The sequence below is a fragment of the Pongo abelii genome, chromosome 22 (genome assembly GCF_028885655.2).
Source record: "Pongo abelii isolate AG06213 chromosome 22, NHGRI_mPonAbe1-v2.0_pri, whole genome shotgun sequence".
In the NCBI taxonomy this organism is placed as follows: Eukaryota; Metazoa; Chordata; class Mammalia; order Primates; family Hominidae; genus Pongo; species Pongo abelii.
The window spans coordinates 24,364,345-24,389,029 of record NC_072007.2 but is presented as its reverse complement, the minus strand read 5'-3'; the positions used below and the strand labels follow the sequence as shown (position 1 = coordinate 24,389,029).

The 24,685-nt window shown below is 36.6% G+C and overlaps 1 protein-coding gene across 1 annotated transcript in view; it reads left to right on the top strand.

Annotated features, from left to right (window-relative positions):
• SAMSN1 (SAM domain, SH3 domain and nuclear localization signals 1) overlaps positions 1–24,685 on the top strand; it is a 172,260-nt gene that overhangs the window by 42,873 nt on the left and 104,702 nt on the right. The window contains exons 4-7 of the mRNA XM_054542837.2: positions 2,347–2,384; positions 5,693–5,779; positions 13,128–13,204; positions 21,131–21,196. Of these exons, the coding sequence (XP_054398812.1) occupies positions 2,347–2,384; positions 5,693–5,779; positions 13,128–13,204; positions 21,131–21,196 (268 nt within the window). The remainder of the gene's footprint in view (positions 1–2,346; positions 2,385–5,692; positions 5,780–13,127; positions 13,205–21,130; positions 21,197–24,685) is intronic.

Below are 24,685 nucleotides of genomic sequence, written 5' to 3'. Positions count from 1 at the left end.
TAAGTAGGTAATTGGGTGATTAACAGCTTAGGGACCTGTCAGGCTGGTGTAGTTGTATTTTAGTTACAATTAACTATTTAAACTACAACACTGGCATTTGAAGCACGAGGTGGAGTAAAGAAGGGGCTTTGGCAGGGCCTTTCTCAGTCTTATCGCCATGTATGTGAGGCTGTTTTTCTGACCATGAATAAGAAATTCACTAATTCCAAGGAATGTACTTAAACAAAATAGTAGCTGTTGGCTTATGATTGATGCTTCCACAGAATATAGGCTACCAAAACATAGATGACAGAAGAAGGACTGAATTAAAGGGAAAGTGTCTGATGCTGACCAATTTACAATTTTTCATACATAAACCAGATCAGTTAAGGTGGGCCTCAGATTTCAAGCAATTAAAATAAAATTGAAAACTCCTTTGAGTTCCTTATTTTTTTTTTTTGCCCACCACTCTCCTGATGGAAACGATGTCTCATGTTGTTATACACCTACCTTACTTTACAGTATTATAAAAAGCTTTATTTGTTTGGAATTCTTGCTATATGCCAAGAGATGTCCTAAGCATTTTGCATTAAAAAATTAAAAACAAACAAAAGATTAAGAAAAAGGAAACCTTATATATGCATGTTTTTGCTTACAATTTTGAGCTTAAAAAGGGTCACCTTCGTTTTAATGACTGTCAAGAATATGTATCTGTGCTGCCAAAGCGAGCACATGACTATCAAGAATATGAATAGTGGAAAACACTTAAGCTGTAACAGTTAGTGATGAGATATATGTGTGTTTACCCACACACATGAATTGATTAGCATGGTCAAGTCAGCATAGTCCTATGCTGTTTCTGTTTCAAAACATTTTATTATGGAAATTTTCAATCATACATAGGGGAAGAGTTAATGATAAACTCATATCACCAAACTTAAACAAGGATCAACCTATAGTCAATTTTATTTCTACTCAGTCTACTCCCTCAACTGCATCCCCACTGTTTTTGTATTAATAAAGCAGATGCCAGACATATAATTTCATGCTTCAGTGTATGTTATTAAAAAATAAGAATTATTTTTTAAAAAGCATAATCACAATACCATTACTGCACTAGAACAAAACAAGACAAATGATATTAAATTGCCAAATATACAGTCAATATTAAAATATTTCTGACAGACTCAAATGCTTTTTCAGAGTTGGTTTATTTAAATCAGGATCCAAAAAGCTCAGCTGGATTCAGTTCATGTCTCTTAATTTATCTCTTTTCATTTATTTGTTGAAGAAACTGGAGTCTGTGTCCTGAAGAATTTCCCAGATTTTTGAATTTGCTGATTAAATCCTTGTGTTTTTTTAAGCATGTTTTTCTCTACTCTATGTTTCCTGTAAACTTTTAGTTAAATCTCAAAGTGTGATAAGATTCAAATATATATAAAGTATGAAAAGGTTCGAATATATATATGTATATATATATTTAAAAGTTGGTCTTCAGTGACTGCATACTTTCTGTTTTGTTGTGTTATAAGCTTTATGTCTAGTCTCGTTGTTATTCACTTACCTCATTTTACAATGTTATAAATAGCTTTATTTGTTTGGAATGCTTTCTATGTGCTAAAAGATGTCCCAACCATTTTGCATTAAAAAATGAAAAGGAAACAAAAAATTAACAAAAGGAAACCTTATCTATGCATGTTGTTGCTCACAATTTTGAGCTTAAAAAAAGGGTAAGCTCGGTTTTAATTTAATGACGATAAAGAATATCAATAGTAGAAAACACTTAAGCTATAACAATGTTAGTTATGAGACATGTGTGTGTTCACCCACACACATGAATTGATTAGCATAATCATATTTTTATGACAGTGATATTGCTCAGTGGGTTCAGATGGTATCAGGTGGATCCATTGGCATAAAGTTGCCCATCAGCCTTTCAATTAGGCTTTATCAGTAATTGGTGATTATTTTCCAGATCTTTTATTTTATTAGAGATTGCATAATGGATATATACAATTTACATCATTCTTTCTGTATTTATTAACATAATTATTTGGAAAAGCACTTTCCCCACAGTAACTATTTGGTTATCCTGAGATACTTTCACGTAAAACGACTTACCATTTTTTTCAGGTTTTACGAATATCAGTTTCTCCATATTGCATAGAAATTTACAGACCCAAATTGTACTTGTATTTACTGTAATTTGCCACCTAGGGTTAGGAAAGTTCAAGAACACAGGTAGACCTCGGTTAGAGGCAGAATTTATTTCTGCTCCCAAAGTGTTGCACATATTCTAATTTCTGTTTGATTAAAATGTTATTTATTAAATCCAGACTTAAATATCTGTTTCTTTTATTCTTCCAGGTTATTCCGGAGATTTATGTCTGAAAATAAAATATTTGGTTAGTGATTCCTAAGGTTACAAGTGTAAACAATGTATTCTGTCTCCCCAAAAGTTCTTTTCTCCTGTTCCTGCCACAAAGCGACAAAACTGATGAATGAAAGTCAAATTGAGTTGTCTTTGAATTATATAAAAGAACATTTTTTAAAAGTGGCTTCATTCTAACTTTAAATGGCTATGACAAAGAAATCATTGATTTATTTGCAATATTTTCCTTTTATATTTAAACAGAATAATCCTCTTTGGCAGTTCATTGGCTGCTCATCTTCCAGCCCTCCATGTGTATCTTGGCTGCTCCATGGTCAAGGTGACTTGTTAGAGATCTTTTTAGATCTGTGAATCTAGGAGACAATAAAAAATTAGCAGAAAGTGGTTTCATTATAAAAGTCTCTTCTACAACATTTCACACACCAAATCTTCTCTTTAGTTTCTGTGATAGCATTCATAATAATAATACATGCAATCAGTTTGGTTTGTATTTTAGTTCTAAAGTAAAAATCGATTTCTATTCATTACTTTTAGAAAGTTAATAGATTATCTCTCTTTTTACTTTACAGCAAATAGGGAGTCAGTAACTATAAAACATTCACAATGTGAAACATCTGGATCAGGCAGTCAATAATTTTATTTACTTAGTTATTTTTAAGACAGAGTCTCACTCTGTTGCCAGGCTGGAAGTGCAGTGGTGTGATCATGGCTTACTGCCACCTCTGCCTCCTGGGTTCAAGCAATTCTCCTGCCTCGCCCCCCAGAGTAGCTGGGACTACAGGCGCGTGCCATCACACCCAGATAATTTTTTGTATTTTTAGTAGAGACAGGTTTCACTGTGTTGGCCAGGATGGTCTCGATCTCTTGACCTCATGATCCACCCGCCTCGGCCTCTCAAAGTGCTGGGATTACAGGCGTGAGCCACCATGCCTGGCCTCAATAATTTTTTTAATGTAGTGTGCCAAACTTGTGGGTACCCTTTTCCCTTTCCTTCTCCCCAGCAGAGGATTCAGGTGCTCATACCCATTTCTTTCTTTTTTAAAAACTAATTTCCTGGTAGGATCTGAAAAGCTCATTCTGACTAAGGTGATACCCAACAATGGGTACAACTTTGAAGGATATCTGCGTTTTAATCAGGTTCCAATTCTCTCAGCATTAGCATCTATAGGTGCTGGATCCTATCAGGGTCCTGCAGTCACTTGTTAAATATTTTGAATATCAGCCCTAATTTGAATAGTGCACAGTCTTAAATAAAAGGAAGTAAGGCAACATTTTATTTTTCATCTAGATCCATTCTCAGTCTATTCTGCATGCACATACAGTACAACCAATATTTCTATCCTAACACAGTTCTTGATGATCAACTGCCTTTTCTATAATCAAAACATATGAGCAAATAGTGACTTTAGAAACAACACAGCATGCTGAGTTTGTCTTCATGCTACGCATAGGTTGCATTTTTCAACATTTGTTTTATCAATGTATGATACAACATGTAGAACGATTTATCTGTAGTAAGTAATTTAGAAGGGACTCCAATTTTCCATTTGGTGCAATTCATTTCTTCACATGTCCAGGCCCTGCTTTAGATGTTGGGAGGACAAAGCTGAGCAAATCATTTACATTCCATTCAAGGATCTTAGAGTTTCTTGAAACTATCACAGCTCAATGTTCTTTCTACACAATTAGTTTGTTAGAAATGATGGAGAATCTAGAGGGTAAGGATAGTTTAACCTTTTAAGGATGAATAAAAACAATTGATTATGACCCTGTCTCTACAAAAAAAAAAAAAAATGTGCCTATCATTGTGGCACATGACTGTAGTTTCAACTACTAACTACTTGGGAAATTGAGGCAGGAGGATAGCTATGGCCCAGGAATTTGAGGCTGCAATGAGCTATGATCACACCACTGTACTCCAACCTGGGCAACAGAGTAAGACGCTGTCTCAGAAAAGTAATAATAATTGGTTATGAATTCAAGAAAACTACAAAGAATAATGCAATAATAAGCTATCAAGAGACATTAGAGTAACAGCATTCTATCATATATGGTGAGGTGCCTATGTAGTTCATGGGAATAAGTGGGTAGCCCACAGGATACCTGCAGTTGTCCATGAAGGACTAGAACTCCCTGATATGGGGGAACCCACCACCGATAATTCAACGTGGGTTCTTTTCTATTTCTCTAAGTGTCAGCCGGTCTGAGAAATAAAGGGAAAGAGTACACAAGAGAGAAATTTCAAAGCTGGGTATCTGTGGGAGACATCACATGTCAGCAGATTCCGTGATGCCCCCTGAGCCACAAAACCAGCAAGTTTTTATTAGCAATTTTCAAAGGGGAGGGAGTGCATGAATAGGGTGTGGCTCACAGAGATCACATGCTTCAAGGGCGACAAAAGATCACAAGGCAGAAGTTCAGGGTGAAACTAGAATCACTAATGAACTTCCATGTCCTGCTGTGCACGCATTGTCATGGTTCAAGAGCAGAGAACCAGTCTGACTAGAATTCACCAGGCTGGAATTTCCTAATCCTAACAAGCCTGGGGACACTGCAGGAGACTAGGGCATGTTTCATCCCTATCTACAGCAACATAAGGCAGACACTCCTAGGGCGGCCATTTTAGAGGCCCCACCCTGGGAATGCATTCTTTTCCCAGGGCTGTTAATGATTAATATTCCTTACTGGGGAAAGAATTCAGCGATATTTCTCTTACCTGTTTTCGGTAGTAAGAGAAATATGGCTCTGTTGTGCCCGGCCCACAGGCAGCCACACTTCAAGGTTATCTCCCTTGTTCCCAGAAAATCGCTGTTATCCTGTTCTTAAGGTGCCCAGATTTGATATTGTTCAAACACACATGCTCTACAAACAATTTGTGCAGTTAACACAATCATCACCGGGTTCTGAGGCGACATACATCCTCAGCTTACGAAGATGACAGGATTAAGAGATTAAAGTAAAGACAGGCATAGGAAATCACAAGAATATTGATTGGGGAAGTGATAAGTGTCCATGAAATCTTCACAATTTATGTTCAGAGACTGCAGTAAAGACAGGCATAAGAAATTATAAAAGTATTAATTTGGGGAACTAATAAATGTCCATGAAATCTTCACAATTTATGTTCTCCTGCCATGGCTTCAGCCGGTCCCTCCATTCGGGGTCCCTAACTTCCCGCATCACCTAGAACTAGAGCTCTCTTAAGATATCACTTACCAAGTTACAAACCCCATGCTGAACTTGTTTTGATTTCAAATGTCTTATACTTACTGGACAAATGTTACTATGAATTCTGCTAACCAATTCTCTGCTTCACTTTAGAAGGAAAAACTGTGAATGACAAAATCTGGCAGGAACACAGCAAGCATAAGAATGATTCCCACATCAGAAGGCCCTGTCAGCTAAAAGGTAATTGCTAAATTTAGTTCAGCTGACTTTGCATTTTCCCAAAGTAGTTTAAAGGGCAGGTAAGAAAAATGTACATCTTTCACCATGAAAATAAGCAGAACATTGTGGTCTACTTAAAAAGGAAAACCAAATAAGATAGAAAACAATATGCATTCTTATAAACTATTAGTATATACATATATACATATACATCTGTGTACATATATCACATAGACACATGTACAGAAAGGAAGTGGAATCTGGTTAAGTTGCCTGCTGAAGCAAATAAGCAATTGAAAAGAAAACTGAAAGTTTTAATGTACAAAAAATTTGAAAATATAGTAAAAATTAGAGCATGAAAAAACTCTCTAAAGATAACATGGATATGTTAATAGTTATGTTTAAGCCTTCTTAAAAATTTTAAGAGAAATAACCTTGACTATGAATATATAATTGAGTCATTTTATAATGTAAAAATTTCCAGGAGAGCAAATTAGCAGTCAGGTATAGAATAGCATATTAATAGTATGTAATTTCATAATTAAAAGTACTTAACTTTGGGAAGGCAAGTAATAAAACAGAAAGTCTTAAGAGTTTACAAAGACGAAAAACAGTATCAAAAGTTGATCTGCTTGGTATTCACCCCCAAGTGTTATTGGAATGAGAAAAAAATGGACTATTTTAGCTATTGATGATTCAAGAGTCTAGAAATTTCACCTGGGAGTGAAGAATGGATTGGGAACCTTAGGAGTTTGCCTAGTGCCCTATTCTACTGTGGCTGCAAGACAAAGTCCTTTCACTCTCCTGTGTCCTCTCCTTATGCAGAAGGAAGGAGTCTCTCCCAAGGCTGCAAGCTGTGCTGCCTGGGATTGGGACAGGGGTGATGAAAGCATTCCTTTGGCCACTCCTGCTGATGTCTTACTCAATCATGTGCACCTCAGTTCCACTGGCTTTGAGCCCAGCACAGCACTAGGAATTACCCAGGAATTTCAGGCCCTGTTGTCTGGACTGCCTTTCAAGTTTATTGAGGACCCCAAAGTGCTTCAGCCCACTGTGGAGGGGCTAATCAGAATTTGGCAGCAAGTCTATATGCTCCCCCTGTAGTGGACAGCTGAATTTTGCCCTGTGTTGCTTTCCACTGTGAGAGACAGCACTGAGGTCAATGCAAAGTCCCACCAATAACTTTGCTCTCCCTTCCCCAAGCACAAAGATTCTCTCTCAGCCCCATGAGGATGCTACTAGGAGGTAGAGGAGGAGGGTGGAGTCAGCAATCCAAAACCGCCTTTCCTACTTTTTTCAGTGCCTCTTTCAAGGATCTGATGTTAGAACCAGGTATTGTGATCACTCACCTGATTTTTACTTACTTATGGAGGTGCTCTCTTGTGTGAATAGCTATTCAAGTTGGTATTCCTGTGAGAGGGATGATTATTGAGGGTTCTATTCAGCCACCTTGCTCCACCTCCCTCTCTATCATGTTTGGATTGGACTCCGTCTTTACCACATGGATGCCAGCTATATGCGTCCACACCTTCAGTCAGTTAATCAAACATTCGTCTATCAGTTTCTCTATTCATCTGCCATTACATTTATCTATTAATTCTTCTATAAGCACATGTTGTATTTTAGATTATTGTATGTTGATCTATGGATAAAGAAGGTACAATGGTGTTACACATTATTTTAGATGTAAATTTTTCCATAAATTTCTTCAAGTATTCTATTTCCTAAAACTACCTTTCTCTTATGTATGTTTTTTGTTTTGTTTTGTTAATTTGGGAATAATAGGCAGGGAATTCTATTATAGCTACACTGAAAAGGCAGCAAAGAATCCTTACCTTAGGTGAGTTACTTCTGGTTGCTTTGTCAGAGAAGGAAGAAAGAAAGCCTTTACAGAATTTTTCCCAGCTTAGATATTTCTCAGGGTCTTGAGTGACCATGCGTGTTCAGCGAGTGCATGTGCATGTGTGTGTCCAAGAACCTCAGCAGACATTTCAGTAGTAGCAGTTGAGTCACTGGACATTTCCTAGAGATTAATGCCATGCTAGGAAGAGTTGATGGCCAGAGACCAAGGCTATCTGTAACATTATAAATTGAATGAAGAAATTCAAGACCGCAAGTTGTAGGCTCAAATTTTATGGGTATAGTGGTTTCATTTGGAAGGCTCAGAGTATTTCTAAGCAATTAGTGACCTACGTATCAACCTAAAATATTTCTTTCTCATTTTAAACACTCCTTTTTAGCTGTTAATTGCATAACTACTTAAGAGTAGTTTACTGTGCCTGAGGATAGGCAGTCTGTGGAGTTCAGTGAGATAAAGATGGGAAAGTACATCTTTGCTGTCATCCACAACCCACATGATTTTATTAGATCCTAATGATGAAATTGGAAAGATAGCTTCAATAAAATAGAAGAAAATATATAGGGAAATAAACTGTAGGAATGACATTAACTCCTAAGCAATCTTATAACATTCAAGGCCAAAAAAAGGTAATTTTCCTCAATTTTAATTTCAAAATGATATTTCTACATTAACACATTATATTAATAGCATTTCAGCCCTAAAGAGTATTGGGACCTGACGAAAAAATTCCATAGGCTATATTTAGCTAAGATTTCTGTCTGGTGTATTAATCCATAGCTCAACAACATGACTGTACTATATATGTTAAGACCAAATTTATCAGAATAAGTTGAGTTCCGGATGCATAATATTTTTAGTTTATCTAGTCCATTTCCTTCTTCTAAGGAGATTTTTATCTAAGCCTACATCTGTTCTATTAAAAGAGACTACATCTGTAAAATAATGTAGAATAAATTGAATGCGTGGGACTTTACAACTAAAAAATTGGCATAGCTTAGATGTGAGGAGAAATTAATCTATAATTCAGGTTAATTGTTAAATTTTCAGCATTATAGACAGGAAGAATATTTATAATATTTATTTTAGTAAGTTAAAGTCCATTTTAAAATATTTAAATTTATTTTGACTTTAGTTCATAAAAAAGAATTGAGGAGAACAAACATTTGAATCTGCAAATTGGAGTTTACCTAAGATTAAGTTATGATTTAATTAAAGATAATTTCAAGAGCAGAGTTTTCATATTTTATACCAGAAAGTACAAAGTATAAAAATAAATCAACATTTAAAAAATAATAGAAAGGAAACAAAACATATTTGGAGATTCAGAAATTTTTCAATCAATCAGTGTTAACTGTGACAAGACTATTCCACAAGAAAAAGCTGGGGGAAAATGGTGTATGTTAGTAAGGGAAGTGAGGGACCAGACAAAGTCAGAAAACAATGTTAGTAATAAGAGAAACATTAACTTCATCTATACTGCTGCAAACTTACTTTAAAAATAAATTTTCTTGACCGGGCGCAGTGGCTGACGCCTGTAATCCCAGCACTTTGGGAGGCCGAGGCGGGTGGATCATGGGGTCAGGAGATCAAGACCATCCTGGCTAACACGGTGAAACTCCGTCTCTACTAAAAATACAAAAAATTAGCCAGGCATGGTGGCGGCCGCCTGTAGTCCCAGCTACTCGGGGGGCTGAAGCAGGAGAATGGCGTGAACCCGGGAGGCGGAGCTTGCAGTGAGCCCAGATCGCGCCACTGCACTCCAGCCTGGGCAACAGGGCGAGACTCCATCTGAAAAAAAAAATAAAATAAATAAAATAAATAAATAAATAAATCTTCTTTACATATGGCTTAATGAGATTAATTATAAAAGGAGGAACCCAGTGGGAAAGAAGAGGTATTCTTAAGGCCTTCTACTCTAGTCCACCATTTGAATTACCATTGGTTTGAAATCTAATTTCTCTCCTGAATTCTAGTCAGTATCATTTGGCCAGCCTCTTCAATGTAAGCATATAAATATTTTGGCTTAATTTTTCAAGACCTTATTGATTATTTTTCTTTGTTGGTCTGGTGCCAAGTAGCTTAATTTTAAGATGGCAAAAGATGGTATAAATTCACAAATATATTCACCATTCTGGTTAATTTTCAGGAAACACACATTTAATTTTAGAAAAACTTGTTTCCTAAGAGCAGGTAATTTAACTCTGGCCAAACTGGACTACATGAGGAATACCAGAGGGAAGTCCTACTTCACACCTCTAAATGCATGCTTACAAGGTGGGGATAAACTCCCTGAGGAAAGGGTACCCACTGCATGGTGTGATGCCTCATATAGCCAAGGAAGGCTTTCTGAATTCAATGATGAGACCACTTAGACTACTAGTGTTTTATACAAATGAATCTTAGGATCCTTCAGTTCTTCAGAGGAGTTCTTCCTGAGATTATAGTTGCTTGTTTGAAAATTAATATGGTCAGAAGTATCTATGCTAGAATAACCTAAAAGCTGATTAGAAATATAAACTTTTTTTTACATCATCCCTTGCTGCCTCTATATTTGAAGGGCAGTTGTAATCTCAATTTTTATGCTGGATGGCATATTTTTATGCACATTGATGTTGGTAATCTACGATGTAGTTCATGCATGTTCTGATAATCTATGGTGGCAAACAAACCATTCCAATAGTTAGTAGTATAAAAGAACATCTTATTAGGCTCACACATTTGCAGGTCAGTAATTCAGTTGGGGAACTGGTTCACAATGTGATGTCTGAGGCTTCATTTGGGAAGACTTGAATGATTGGGGAGGACTTCAGCATCTGGTAGCTGGAGTCATACAGAGGCTCCTTCACTTACATGTCTGACAACTAGTCTAGGTTAGGCCAGGCTCAGCCAGGCAGCCAACTACGGAACCTATATGTGGCCTTTTCATGTCACTTCATCTTCTCCCACCCTCAGGGTTGGGTTTCAAGTGTGTGCAACATTCAAGGGAGCTTCACACATCACAGGAAGAAGCGTCTAGGAATGAACATCCCAGGAACCCAAAGTAGAAGCTGCAAGGTTTCTTGTTTTGTAATTTTTTTTTGTTTTTTGCTTTTTGAGACAAGGCCTCACTCTGTTGCCCAAGCTGATCTTAAACTCCTGGCCTCAAGCATTCCTCTGCCTCAGCCTCCCAAGCAGCTGGGATATAGGTCCTCCACTGCCCCCAGCTTATACAAGGCTTCTTTAACCTAACCTTGGAAGTCACAAAATATTACTTCCACGGCACTCTACCGTGACAAGTGAGTCACTAAGATCACCCCAGAGTCAACAGGAGAAGAATTAGACCCCATTTCTTGATGGAATGGGAAAGTCACTTTGCAAAAAAAACACATGGAATGGGAGGCATGGTTGTGGTCAACTTTGGAAAATATAGCCTGCATATTGTTTATTTCAACTCCTGCCTTTGCTGCTACTTAGGACCAAATAGATTCTGTATTTATAAAACATTTTTGGAGAGTAATATTTGGGAATCATAAATAAATAAAAACATATAAGACCAGACACCAAAGGTTTAAGTGTGCCTGATTTAGTCCCAGCCCTTAAAGGTCCCCCATTTTCTACAGCAGGGGCTGTAAAATGGTACCTCTATAGCTGAATTTATTCAGAAGGAAAGCTTGTTTGGGGCCATATGGTGTTTTAAAAATCAGGAAATTTTACATTAAAATCCTTATATTTGTATATCCTTGAAAAACATGAGGGAAAGTGCCAATCCAGGACCCAAAGTCTCAGGTGACTTCAACTGAGAGAGCTCAGAGCCATGGCTACCCTTTAGCTGTGGAGCTGGATCTTAAGCTCACTGTAGAATTCTCGTTGCCTTCTTTATCTAATTAACTTCATTTAGTTATATATTTGATTTCTGTAGATATTTATATTTACAACATTGGTCTAATGGTTTATGCCCAAATTCTTCCACCTGGTACTCAGGGCCCATTACAATTTGGCCTCAGTCACCTATCCAGCCCTACCTCCTCTTACTGTATATCCAGAATTGCCCTCTGGCCTAACCAGCCTCAATCTCTACACTTAACTAAACATGTTCCATTTATGCTGCATAATAGGCCAGGGTTCATGGCATCACTGCTGTATTTACACCTTTTTGTTTCCTTCCACTTTTTCAAACTGTGTCCATTCTTCAAGCTTCCATTCTGGCCCTGTCTCTTCCACAATTCTCTGAGTCCTAGTGATCTCTCTCCATAGCCTTGTGTTGTTATGTAAGTGCATTGCACATATTCGTATCTTATTTTCTCAGCTTGATTCCAGATTCTAGAACACAGGAGGTCACTTTACTGTTCTTTTTCTATACCCAGAAGAATGCTTATAGAAGGAGTCATTCAAAATTCCTGTAAAAAGGTGACTAGAACAGACAAGATGGAAAGGAATAAAAGAGGGGAGGCAATATTTTTTTTCCCAGTTCAGAAACTAAAAACCAAGCTGCAAAAGCTCAGCTTCTAGCAGCCTGACCCTGTGACATAAATTCTTGATTCAAAGAACCAGATCACAAAATCAGCTCATTTTAAAATTTAGGTACTTTCTGGAATTCTGTTGTATGGTTACTCTCATTTTAAATATTAAGTTATTGGTGCAAATAACTTTGAGACTGAACTGTGAATTTAACATACGTTTTAACTATAGCTATGATGAAGATCTGGAGAAAAATCTGCACGTATTTTTCACTGTGCATGGAAGATAGGACTTGCCTGTCCCTGCTTCCACTGCAGAATATGAGAATGAGGAATAGTAGAAAACTGAAGCAATGGTTGCAAGTAAATAGGAGTGAAAGTGAAAGGAAACGGCACTGGCTTGGTGACCAGGTGATGTTGGGTCACACTCTCCTTATCTGTAAAATAAGAGGCTTGGATTAAGTGACCCGTAAAGTCTTGTCCTCTTTTAACATACCATATATTTCAGACTTAAATAAATGAAGCTCCCATTTGCAGGAGCTAAAAGGGAAGTGCTGCTGCATTTGAAAAGGTTTCGTTTAGCTGCAAGCAAATGGATGCTACATTGCAAAGCTTTTACTAAAGCATGCATAGAACAATTTTAACATAAATAATTCATGTTGAGAAGACCTAAGCTAATGAAGCTCAAAATGCCAGGGGTGGAAAGCTTAGTTTAATAGAAACAGGTGAGGTGATAACTGCATGGAGTCATAGCATTTTAAAGTTAGAAGTGGCTTTTGTAGCTAGTCCACAATCCCATTATTACCAAGAAAGGGAGTCACAGTGAATTTCCATCACTTCCTCAGGGACACAGCTGGTCAGCGGCATCCCTATTTTGTTAAATTTCTATTTTATTTTGATCTGTTTCTTGTAAAAAAAAAAATATCATATATTTAACAAAAAAAAGTATTTTTGACCTAGCCAATGTAATGTCTTATAGACTAAATAAAAACATGAGTGTTAAATTGCACCTAAACTTCCTAAATCCTGTAATATCTGATATTATGTATGTAACAGTTATCTCTTTTCTTAGATCTAAATGAAGATGATTTTCTAAGTAACAACGTACATACTCATCAAGGAAAAACTCTACAAGGAACTTCCTATCAGGTAATGTGAATAATCAGCATTTGCATGTTTTGTGAAAATCATCTTGTTACTCAGCTCTGTAATATATTAGGCATAGTGTACAATATTTACACAGCCTTTTATCTAGTTTCTATTTAGTTATTATAGGTTGTTTTGTAATTGATATGCTTATGTCCCTGTGAATTGAAATATAAATGAAAAAATTCAGTGATGATAAGATAATAAACTTTTGATTTTGCAAAACATCATGTTGTACAGCCTTTTGATAAGTAGCTCTGGGAATACTGGGATGTTCTCTGTCAAGACCTATGCTAAACACTTATATAAAAACATAAACTGAGTCCTGACCAATCCCTTTCAAAATTGCATTAATTAGCCCAGGAGTTTGGATAATTAAAAATGTCTGAATGTTTGGCCTCACTAATAATAGTAATGTAACATTGATCAATAGCCAAATACTTGCTATTCACTCTGTAACGAGAGAGGATATATGAGACAACAAGGCCAATTCAGGCATCAGACTGACTTTTGATATTTTTTCTGACAGCCATGAGGTTCTCTTTAATCATTCTGATAGTTTCATTAGAAAATTTAGAACTGAACTTCCTTGGTGGAGTAGATAAAAGGTACATAGCATATGAATTGTAAAGTGCTGATTTGGTGAGGAAGGGGGGCTCACATTCCTAAATCCAGCCTGATTCCTGAGGCTTTTGGAGGCCCTCCAATAAATTAGATAGTAGATCATGATTTTGATCCGCTAGAGTTTCTACTGGCTGCTCTGATGCTACCAGAGTGATAGGCCTATGCTACAAGACGTGGTAACACATTGCCCGTGTGCTGTCTCCCAGTGGGTTCTCTCGCAGTGCATGGATGAGAGAGCTCTGATATCAGAGAGAGCTCAGTTTGAATCTTGCTTTGACTGTTAGTAGCTATGTGGCATTGTGCAATTTACTTAGACTCTCTCTGCCTCTGTTTTTATCATCTGTAAAATACATCTATAAAAAATATCTCAGTACTTTCATGGGATTCAGTGAGACCTGTCATTAAAACACTATAGTTCTATGTCTGGTAGTTAAGACATACTTTTAAAAATTCATTTGTTGTCATTGCCCCTTCTCTTTTCTTCCTCTTCCCCCTCACCCTCCTTCTCCTCTTACTCTTTCGAGGGCTTAATGAGACTTGCACAAGCACAGCTGGAAGATTATCTCTGAAACAAGCAGTCTCATTTTCCTAAATTCAGATGAGACCTCAGATATAATATCTAAGTGAAGCATTGTCTGATAGCCAGGAGAAAAATAACAGCTGGTTTACTGGAATAGCTCACTAGACATGCCTTCTGCCAAGAGGAAATCCTTCTGTAGGTTTTTAGTAGAAAAATAGACCCATTTCATGGAAAGAAGAAAGTAACATAGAAAGTTCTTTGAATAAAATGGTTAAAGATAAATCTTTACCCTAACAACAATGCTTCTGAAGGTTAAAATTGGGCAAGAAATGGTGCTTCCAAATGGTAACCATTCAATTGCGCCATGTCGCTAAAGATCGAAGGAATTCATACTTAGTGACAGACAAGCAGGAGCCATCTAATCTAAAAATCCTCATTTGGGAGTAGGCACTGGTCTTATCTAAATTTTATTCACAGTAGACATTCAATTGGATTTAACTAAGAAACACTTATCTATATGACAGAATAGTTTAACAAGGAGTGTTATGCAAAATATTAATTTATTAACTCCTTGTGACTGAGGAGAAGGAGATGCAATTTATCTGTTGAAAGATGGGGAAAAGAGGGAGCCACTGTCAAATGGAGAAGCTGGTATGAGTAGAAAAGTGGCTTGTCAGTGTGCATAGGAGTGGACCATGGCATGAAACTTGGCCTTCCATCAGTGAACAAATGACTATCAGGTAAGTGTTTTTCCAAGTGTACCTGAGAACTGTCTGTATCAGACTCAACTGGAGTGTTACTTAAAAAGGCAGACTTTTGGTGCCATACTCCTGTTCACCTGGATCGTCATGACTGGAGCCTAGGAAGTGGTATTTTTATGTGACAATGTTCAGTACACAAACCATGAGACTCTTGAATTCAAGAGAGTTGGTGAGTGTCTTAGTCCATTTTGTGTTGCAATAATACAACACAAAATAAAGAAACAATAATAAACACAAAATAAAGAAATACCTGAGACTGGGTAGTTTATAAAGAAAAAGGTTTATTTGGGTCACAATTATGATGGCTGAAAAGTTCAAGATTGGGCATCTGCATTTGGTGAAGGTCTCAGGCTGCTTCCACTCATGGCTGAAGGTGAAGGGGACCCAGAGATTCCAAGGCAAAAGAGGAAGAAAGGCAGAGGGAGGTGTGTGCCAAACTCTTTGAAACAACCAGCTCTCACAAGAACTAATAGAGTGAGAACTCACCACTGAGGGAGAACATTAACCTATTGTATAGGGATCCAGCCCCATAACCCAAACACCTGCCATTAGGCCCCATGTATTAGTCCTCTCTCACAATGCTGTGAAGAAATACCCGAGGCTGGGTAATTTATAAAGGAAAGAGATTTAATTGACTCACAGTTCCTCATTGCTGGGGAGGCCTCAGGAAACTTACAACCATGGCAAAAGGCAAAGGAGAAGCAGGCACCTTCTTCACAGGGTGGCAGGACAAAGTGAGTGCGAGCAGGGGCAATGACAGATGCTTATAAAACCATCAGATCTCATGAGAGTCACTCATTATTATGAGAGGAGCATGGGGGAAACTGTCTCCATGATCCAGTTACCTCCACCTGATCCCACCCTCGACACGTGGGAATTATGGGGATTACAATTCAAGATGAGACTTTTTGTGAGGACACAATGAAACCATATCACCCCATATCCAATATTGAGGGTCAAATTTCAACATGAAGTTTGGAAACAACAAACGTCCAAATTATAGCCATGAATATTTGTTCACAGATGGGATATCTCATGATTTTAACTTTATAAACCCAAACTTGGCTTAGGTATGGTCTTGGAAAACAACAGCCTCATGGAAAAAGTGAAGTTGATTTTTGTTCCCTATTATGGAGATGATATAAATTCATTGTAGAATTTCTTAAAACTATGTATAAATAGAAAGAGATAAAATAACGAATAGTATCCTAGTGCAAATATTTTCCTATGATCATTTCCTGAATATTAGTAACATGGGATAAAGTTTGTAGAATGTAAAACATTTTATAGTTATAATTATCATATAACCATGCCTACAAAATATATTTCAGACACTAAAAATGATCAGAATTAAATATTTAATTCCCAACCAGAACGTACTTAAGCAAACATGTTTCCTTCATGTTCTCAAAATGGAAGAGAAGATCTCAGGCATGGAAGAAGTTACAAAGAATCAGGTAGCAGGGCAAGAGAAGGAGTTCATGGAATGCTTTCTCCAGTACCCACTTTGCCCCACTTATATTTCTGCATAGTTAGCCCGGGATAAACTTCCTGGAGAACCAGGCTTATGGAAGAAGTGCTGATGGGTAGAGCTTGAAGCAAAGCAGTCTGCTTAGTACTGTGATCATACACCAACCATAAAGAACATCTTGGGAAAACTTGACTCCCAGCATTTATTTTTGCATTCTTGTTCTTGTTTGTCCTTCTCTGGCAGCATTCAGCTGATGGCTCAAACCTTTTGTAGCATATTAAAAGGGGAATAAAATATGCAGTAATACAGACTTTGGGCTAATATATTTTCAAAAGTGTTGCATGCCTCATTTCTCACATAAATTCTTAGGTTGCATTCAGCCTTCAGAGTATCATTCATATTCATGATAGAAAAGAGAGATAATATTTATTACCTTCAGTGCTGGTGATATTAAGCACTGTCAAGCACCTCTACCCAGGACTGAACCAAAACATTTTCTTTCTGAGCTCCTTTGCTGAGATAAACTGTTGCTAATTGAATTAATTAACCCATTTCAATCAATTTCTTTCTTCATGTCTTTCACTATGGAGACTGCAATTTTCAGCATTTGAATTCTTGGCCTCTGTGGTAGTTACGGGTGGCCATGGAATCCAGTTCTGGCCAATGAAATATAGTCAGAAATTCCTGAGGAGGACTTTCTTTCCTGGAAAATAATAAAAAAAAAAAAAAGGCAGAGTCTCATGAGGATAAAGCTTTGTTTTTTGCTCTCTTTCCTGTCTGGAGCTGGATGTAATACCTGGTAAGTCAGCAGCTGTCTTCCAGCCGTGAGGCAAAGGCACACATGAAGGATGGTGGAGCAGGCACATGCATAGGGCCTGATTCACTGAGGACATCCTTGAGAAGCTGCACCCAGGTTGGAAACCCTATGTCTGCACTTCTATTTTACAGAAACATAAGCCCCATACTTGTTTAAGCCACCGCTGTTGGTTATTCTCTTCCTCAAAGCTGAATACATTTCTGATACCTTATTTTTAAAACAGTCACTTTGGCTAATGCTAAACTCTGCTCTGTATAAGCAATCAGACAAAACTGTGTCCACAGTTAAACAGTGTCTAGGCTCACCTCTTATTGCACAAACTAAACTAGCCTCCTTCAGCTCTCATGTAGTGTAACCAGCATTTAGAGTTAGTCATTTAGTCCTTAAGATGAAAATTGGATTACTAACAAATAAAATATTGGCCATATACATCCCATTGGGTATATACAGAATTAAAACTGTATCCAACATAGCACACAATTTTTGGGAGGTGCGTGTAGAATGGACAAAATGGGACCAATTTTTCATGAGCTTAACTGAGATCACAACACTGGGTCACCAGAGAAATAATTTAAGGTTATGCTGTGATATATTAACAAGCAGGAGAGACAGGTCTTTCACTAGGTTTTATCAGACAGATTTGAGGGAGTTCTAAACAAAAGTGTGAACAATTTAAAAGGTGGAAAACAAACAAAAAGAGTCCAAAATGACAGTGTCAACCAAATGATAGTCTTTATGTATGACATGATTATATTATGATGAAATAATGATATTGTGTATTGATCAATGTTTCTTATTTCAAGTACTTTCTTATCCATTATATGACTTTTAACTATTGTATTACATATCTATTGATGCATAACAAATTACTTTAAAATTTAGGGACTTAAAACAAACAAAAAAAATTATTTCACAGTCCCTGTGGGTCAAGAGTTGGGGAGTGGTATAGCTGGGCATTTCTATCTTAGAGTCTCTCATGGGTTATAATCTCAGGTGGTTAGTGTATCTCAAGGTGTTGTCTGAAGGCTTGACTGGGGCTGAAAGGTTTGTTTCTAACTCCCTCTCATGGCTATAGGCAGGTGACCTCAGTTTTTTGATGGGAATTGACTGCAGAGATAGGTCCCTTGCCACTTTGGTCTATCCATGAGGCTGAGTGTCCTCATAGAATGTCATCTGGTTTCCCCAGAGTGAGTATCTAAGACACAGAACAAGTAGAGGCCACAATTCCTTTTAAGACCTAATTTCAGAAGTTAAACATCATCACTTCCATTTTATTCTATTTGTTAGAAGCAACTCACTAAATCTAGCTCACACTAAGGGTGAGGGGCAGTCTTATGATCCACCTTCTGAAGACCTCTTCAGTGTAAAAGAATTTGTGAGCGCATTTTAAAACCACTAGAACTACCTAATACTATTTTGAGGTTATAGACAGAGAAGTTTTCTACTTCCAAAGAGCAGGATTATAACTTATTTTGTAGGTAGAAAGAATATAGGGCTATATTTTGTTATCTTGAAAAAAAAACCTAATCTCCTCTCTTTAACAGTAGAAGACTTTCAAGAGTGGCTTTTGTTGGTATTAAAGAAACATAAGATGTTAATATGGAATCCAAATCTCTTGTTTCCAGTGAAATAAAATTAGATCATATTGGATTTTCTCATTTCCTTATCCAAAGTTATACTGCATTTATGATGTATACTTTCACTTTTAAAGAAGAGAGTTTAAGCAACTCTACATTTAGCTTTTATTTAAAAAAGAGGAAATACTTGATTCTAACAAATGATTTTTATGAATGAACTCCACAAATGTATGGGTGTTTTCCTTTTTGATTTCCCTAAAAGGTTGAGAGGACGTATTTGGTATTCCTTAGAATCATTCTCAAGCATTTTTAAAAAGGAATTTTGCAACCCAGAAAATGGCTAGTAAATGAACTCTTATATACTGTGTCAAAAATAAAATCCAACCACTTAGTACTTGTTGCAGTCACTTCAGCTACTTTGTCAGTTTTCTGCTTCAAACCTCTTGCTCTTTGGCATATTTTGTGTGCTAGAACTCCAGAATTCTGCTGGGGTTTAGACTTTATGAAAACCAAACTTGCCTTACCTTTATATGAGTAAAAACACTGGACTTTAAACTTGTTGCTTAAACTCTCTGCGCTTCAATTTCCTTATGTGTAAAATAGTGATAATAAAACTTCTTGTGATTGTCATAAATATTTAAATAAAGGAGCACACTCCCTCAAGGTGTTTAACAAATATGCATATTTCCCTGTCTCTCAATTCCTCTTAATGTCATTGCAGACTCTCCTCAGAATAAAATTTGAAATCACCTTTGTCTTAGTTCTTTCAGGCAACTATAGCAAAGTACCTTAGGCTGGGTAATTTGTAAATGACAGAAATGTATTTCCCATAGCTCTAGAGGCTGAGAAGTCCAAGACAAGGCACCAGCAGATTCAGTGTCTGCTTCAAAAAGGGAGCAAGGCAGCTCCCTTCAACCTCTTTTATAAGGGCTCTAATTCCATTCATGAGGGCCCTCATGACTTAGTTACTTCCCCAAAAGCCCCACCTCTTAATACGATCTGATATAATTTGGATAAATGTTCCTGCCCAAATCTCCTGTTGAATGCGATTCCCGGTGTTGGAGGTGGGGCCTGATAGGAGGTGATTAGATCATGGGATTGGATTTCTCATGAATGGTTTAGCATTACCCTATTGGAGCTGTTCTCATGACAGTAAGTGAGTTCTCATGAGATCTGGTTGTTTACAAGTGTGTAGCCCCTCCCCCTTCATTCTTTTGCTCTTGCTCCTGACATGTAAGAATGCCTGCTCCCCCTTTGCCTTCCATCATGACTGGAGGCTTCCTGAGGCCTCCCCTACAGCAGAAGCCACTGTGTTTCTTGTACAGCCTGTAGAATTGTGTGCAAATTGCACTTCTTTTCTTTGTAAATTACCCAGTCTTAGGTATTTCTTTACTGCAATGTGAAAATGGACTAATACACTATCACATTGTATATTACATTCCAACGTATTAATTTGGAGGCAACACAAATATTCAGACCACAGCACCATTTTATTACCTGTTATAGACTCCATCAAATGCCCTTTGCTGCAGTCCTGAAGTGCCCTAGGTAGAAATTGTTTGATATCAGGTACATAAAGTTTACAAAAGGAGTGGAAGCAGACAGTTAGAAGGTTACAGTGACAGGTACCAAATGTAATAAAAGATATCCCACACTATGACTTGAGATAGTAATCCAAATGTATATTTGGTTTGAGTTTAAACTCAATTACAGTTTCCAAAAAAGATGCCCATTATGTACCTAATAATGTAGAGCACTGAGGAATTGGAGTGGGCTGCTTCATAAAACATTCGGGATCCCCTCTTTCCACCAACCCTTCTAAATGTGAGATCATGGACTGGAATTGCTCTATGTGAGGGCTGAGGAGTGAATCTAATACACGTAGACACATACACATATCACACACACATATATGGATATATAATGTGTATATACTATATATACATACACATATTCCATATTTGTCTATATATGTGTATATATGCAGATGAAGTCACTGATGAAACATTAATCAGTGTACTTGGATAACAAGATAATTATTTCTAATTAAGACAGTGAATCCTTTCCCTATTAGTTTGGTAGCTTTGTGGAGTTTTTTTGTTTTGTTTTTTAAAGAACGTTAACATTAGTTGTCTCTTTTTCCTTTTCTAATTTCTAAGGTGACCTCTGAATGTTGGAGTCCATTTCACTATCAAAGACATGTTGAGACTACTGTTGATGAAATGGTGAGACATTTCCTCCCAGATATAACTATTTAAGTGGATTTCCAATCTCTTTTCCAATCATTTTAATGCCATAAGCACTGTTTTCTATAGTTCTTTATTACATTTGTTTTCAGCTGCCACATGGAAGTGTTTCTAAAGAACATAAAAAGAGGCTTGTCCTTATTGAATGGTTTTCTGAACTAAAAGAAGCATAAAGCATTTCCTTCAAAGAAGGAAAGGTCGTTATATAAAAAATTTTCCCTAAAATTTAGCAATTTTTCCTGAGATAGGAAAAAATTTATAACGTTAAAAAGCATATCGTCTGATTTTGGGGGAAATAGGTGTTATCTCATGTTTCTGGGATAAGAGTACATCATGGTAGCATTGCTAAAAAAGAGAACTTGGAAACAGCATGAGTATGTGATAACAGAAAATCGATTAATTAATTGGATTATAGTCCATAGAATGAAATGTAATAAAACCATTTTTTAAAAAGTATCTCTGTGTGCCAGCTCTCCCTTATGATATTAAAATCACATCAACTGCCTTCCTTTCCTTGTTGAGATATTGCTAAACAGAGGTTAATGGAAAGGACATGTTTTAGAAGGTCTGTCAAATTTCCAGGATATTCACATACATCAATAAGTATTATAGCATTATTGATATGAAACAACTATAAGTCCTATTTGTAGTTCTTGTTCTAGATGGCTTCAGAACACTACAAGCTAATGTTTGCAACTTATTTGACTATTGCTTCCCAAAATGTAATCGTAATTTTGTGACAAATAACTACTCTTAGTAAATCATGTTTCTTTATGTAGGTATGAATACAAAAGTTTTGATATCTTTATTTATAGCTCTCTCTTCCCCAATATTATTAACATGTTATTAACATCTAAGTTTTTCTAATAGTTTTCTTTTCAACTATATATATATTTTTTTTGTCTAAGATATGTCTAAGTTGTGCTAGGTAGGAGGAAGAGGTGATGGAAAGTTATGATTTAAATATTACTTCTGTTCCCTAAAAAAAAATTATTGAGCTCTGCCCTTGCTATTTCTCATGCTATCTGAGTTTTTAATGACTGGTTAAATATCAAAGAGCTGTGGGAAACAAACAAATGAACCTCAGTAAATACTACCAGGACTTTCAGATGAAAATAATGCTATACATTTGGGAGGATTATGAAATTCCTTAATTAGAAACAGAAGCAAGAGAACTGGATTGCAGGAGTTGGATCTACCACGGACTGTGCTCTTAGGCCACTAAATTCATACTTCTGCATTTCCGTTTCCACATTTTTAAAGTAAAATGTTGGACTACAGAATATTTCTTTAGACTCTGATAATCTGTGATTAACAGTAGGTCATTCCCACTTTTTCCTTGATATTTTTCTAAGGCTCAAGAATTTATGTAAAGTAACAAAAGAAGATACTTATCTAGTCAAATGTCCCCAAGGATATTTGAGGAACAATGAATTCCTGTGACCCAATCCTTCAATTTAAAGATGAAGGGCTGAAGTGCAGAGAGGTGAAGTGGCTCACTCAAGTTTACATGGCCAGTCACAAAGCAGATTTTCAAAGCAGAACAATCATTCATCCGCACACAAGGGCAGGTTCTTACTCTAGGTTTTCTTAACATTTCTTGTGTGTATGAAATAAATACTAGATAAAAATGTTTTTTTACTGTGTAATTTTCCATCCATAGCTCCTCTTCTTGCTAAGAATCCAATAGATATTTATTAAAAATTAATTAATTTGCATACTGGCTCTTAAATTTCCTATTGTTAATAATTTTTGGTCAGCTAGGAGGTGTACCCAAAAAGAGAAATGTTCTTATGAGTAGTTCTAGAAACTTCTTCAAAATTTCAGAGCAGAGGATATTACGCAGGAAGTAAGAAAGATGTGGCTTCTGTGGCCTTTTCTCTTAAATCAACACAACCCCCATTTGCAATTCTGGTTTGTGTAATCCTGGCAACTCCCAGCTAGCTTGGCAGTGTGTCCACAAAGACTGACCTGAAGCTATAGGTCAGTGAGCAAAAAGCAGTCTTGGCTTCCCCTGAAGAAGTGGAGAAATGGCCGTGACGTTGCGACTTTATTATACTATGGAAAATTGGGCCTGTGTGGCTTCTGAAAGACTCCTTTCTTTTTTTACTGTGTTCACAGAGGGCACATTATTCCAAAACCAGAATTACGCACGTCAAAATCTCCTTGAGAGGAAGGAGGAGCTAGAATATTATATTAGGACTTGAAAGGGTTTTAGTGTTTATACAGTGGAATAAGACTATTACATAAATGGCTTTATTAGATAACCTAAATTATACTGCTTAGCTTCTTAAATACCTGCTAATCCTCTAGCCAAGCACATTTCTCCTCCCTACTCTCACCTTATGCAATCTTTCTCTCCTGCGAATAATCATTGAATTTTATTTGTAGTTCTCATATGACACACATCAACTTTTTCCTCCAGATGTATTTTTGGCCTGCTGTTCAGATTGAATGTATTTATTGACCGTACTGACTCTAGGAAGTGATATGTGTAAAACAGTACTAGAACCCTAAAGAGATCACCTTGTAGTGAGGGGGACAGGAACAGAAACAGATGACTATTTTTCTTAGTATTCATATTAAGCAATGTGCATCACAGGCAGACATAATGTTTCATTCTTCTTTGCACCTCCCATAGATTAGGTCCTCAGTAATAAATTAGGTCCTCATCTGATAAATGAATAAATAAATGTCTTATAAGCCTTCTAGGAGAATATATTTGATTTTATTAACTAATTCATTCAATTACTCATTTATTCAATGACTTAAAATTTTGCCTAGCTTTATTGTAAGTGCTTATCCAATCTTAGTTTAAGTTCAGCTTCTATCACTGAAAAATAATAATTTTTAAAACTATTATGATGTATGAATATCTAATGTCAACATGGCAATTTTCCCACCAACTGTAATTATTTCTTCAATCAATATTTCATTTGCATAAATAAATTATCTTAAATTGTCTTTTTAATTAATTGTATTTCCAAGAAAGCAATAAAATAAACCTCTGAAGTGAAATGTATTTGTTTTCATGTGTTTGCATTGATCAATTCTAGTTCATAATCCCATTGGTTTTATTACTGTCCGTTGAGTTTCTAAATGTTTATTGATCATTGTGACCTTAAAAATTATCTTTTTAGAATATGTTTTAGGTCACGAATAGAGACTAGTCACTTTTATATAGGAGGAAATGAAGATATAGATTTAGGAGTTTAATAATTCAACATTTAAAACCTCTTCTTTATTTTGTTTTTACCATGAAAGTAGCTCTCTTCTTCCTGTCTCTAGGCACCTTCCCTTTCAAGTGGCTAAGAACAGATTCCCAGTAGAAAAAACTGAATACTTCTGTCCTTAGCAAGGATAGATTGGATTATTGAAGTCTGCCTTCTAAATACATTTTGTAGTTTATAGAATTTCTTCCCACGTGTGCTTGTAATTCCAGCACTTTGGGAGGCTGAAGCAGGAGGA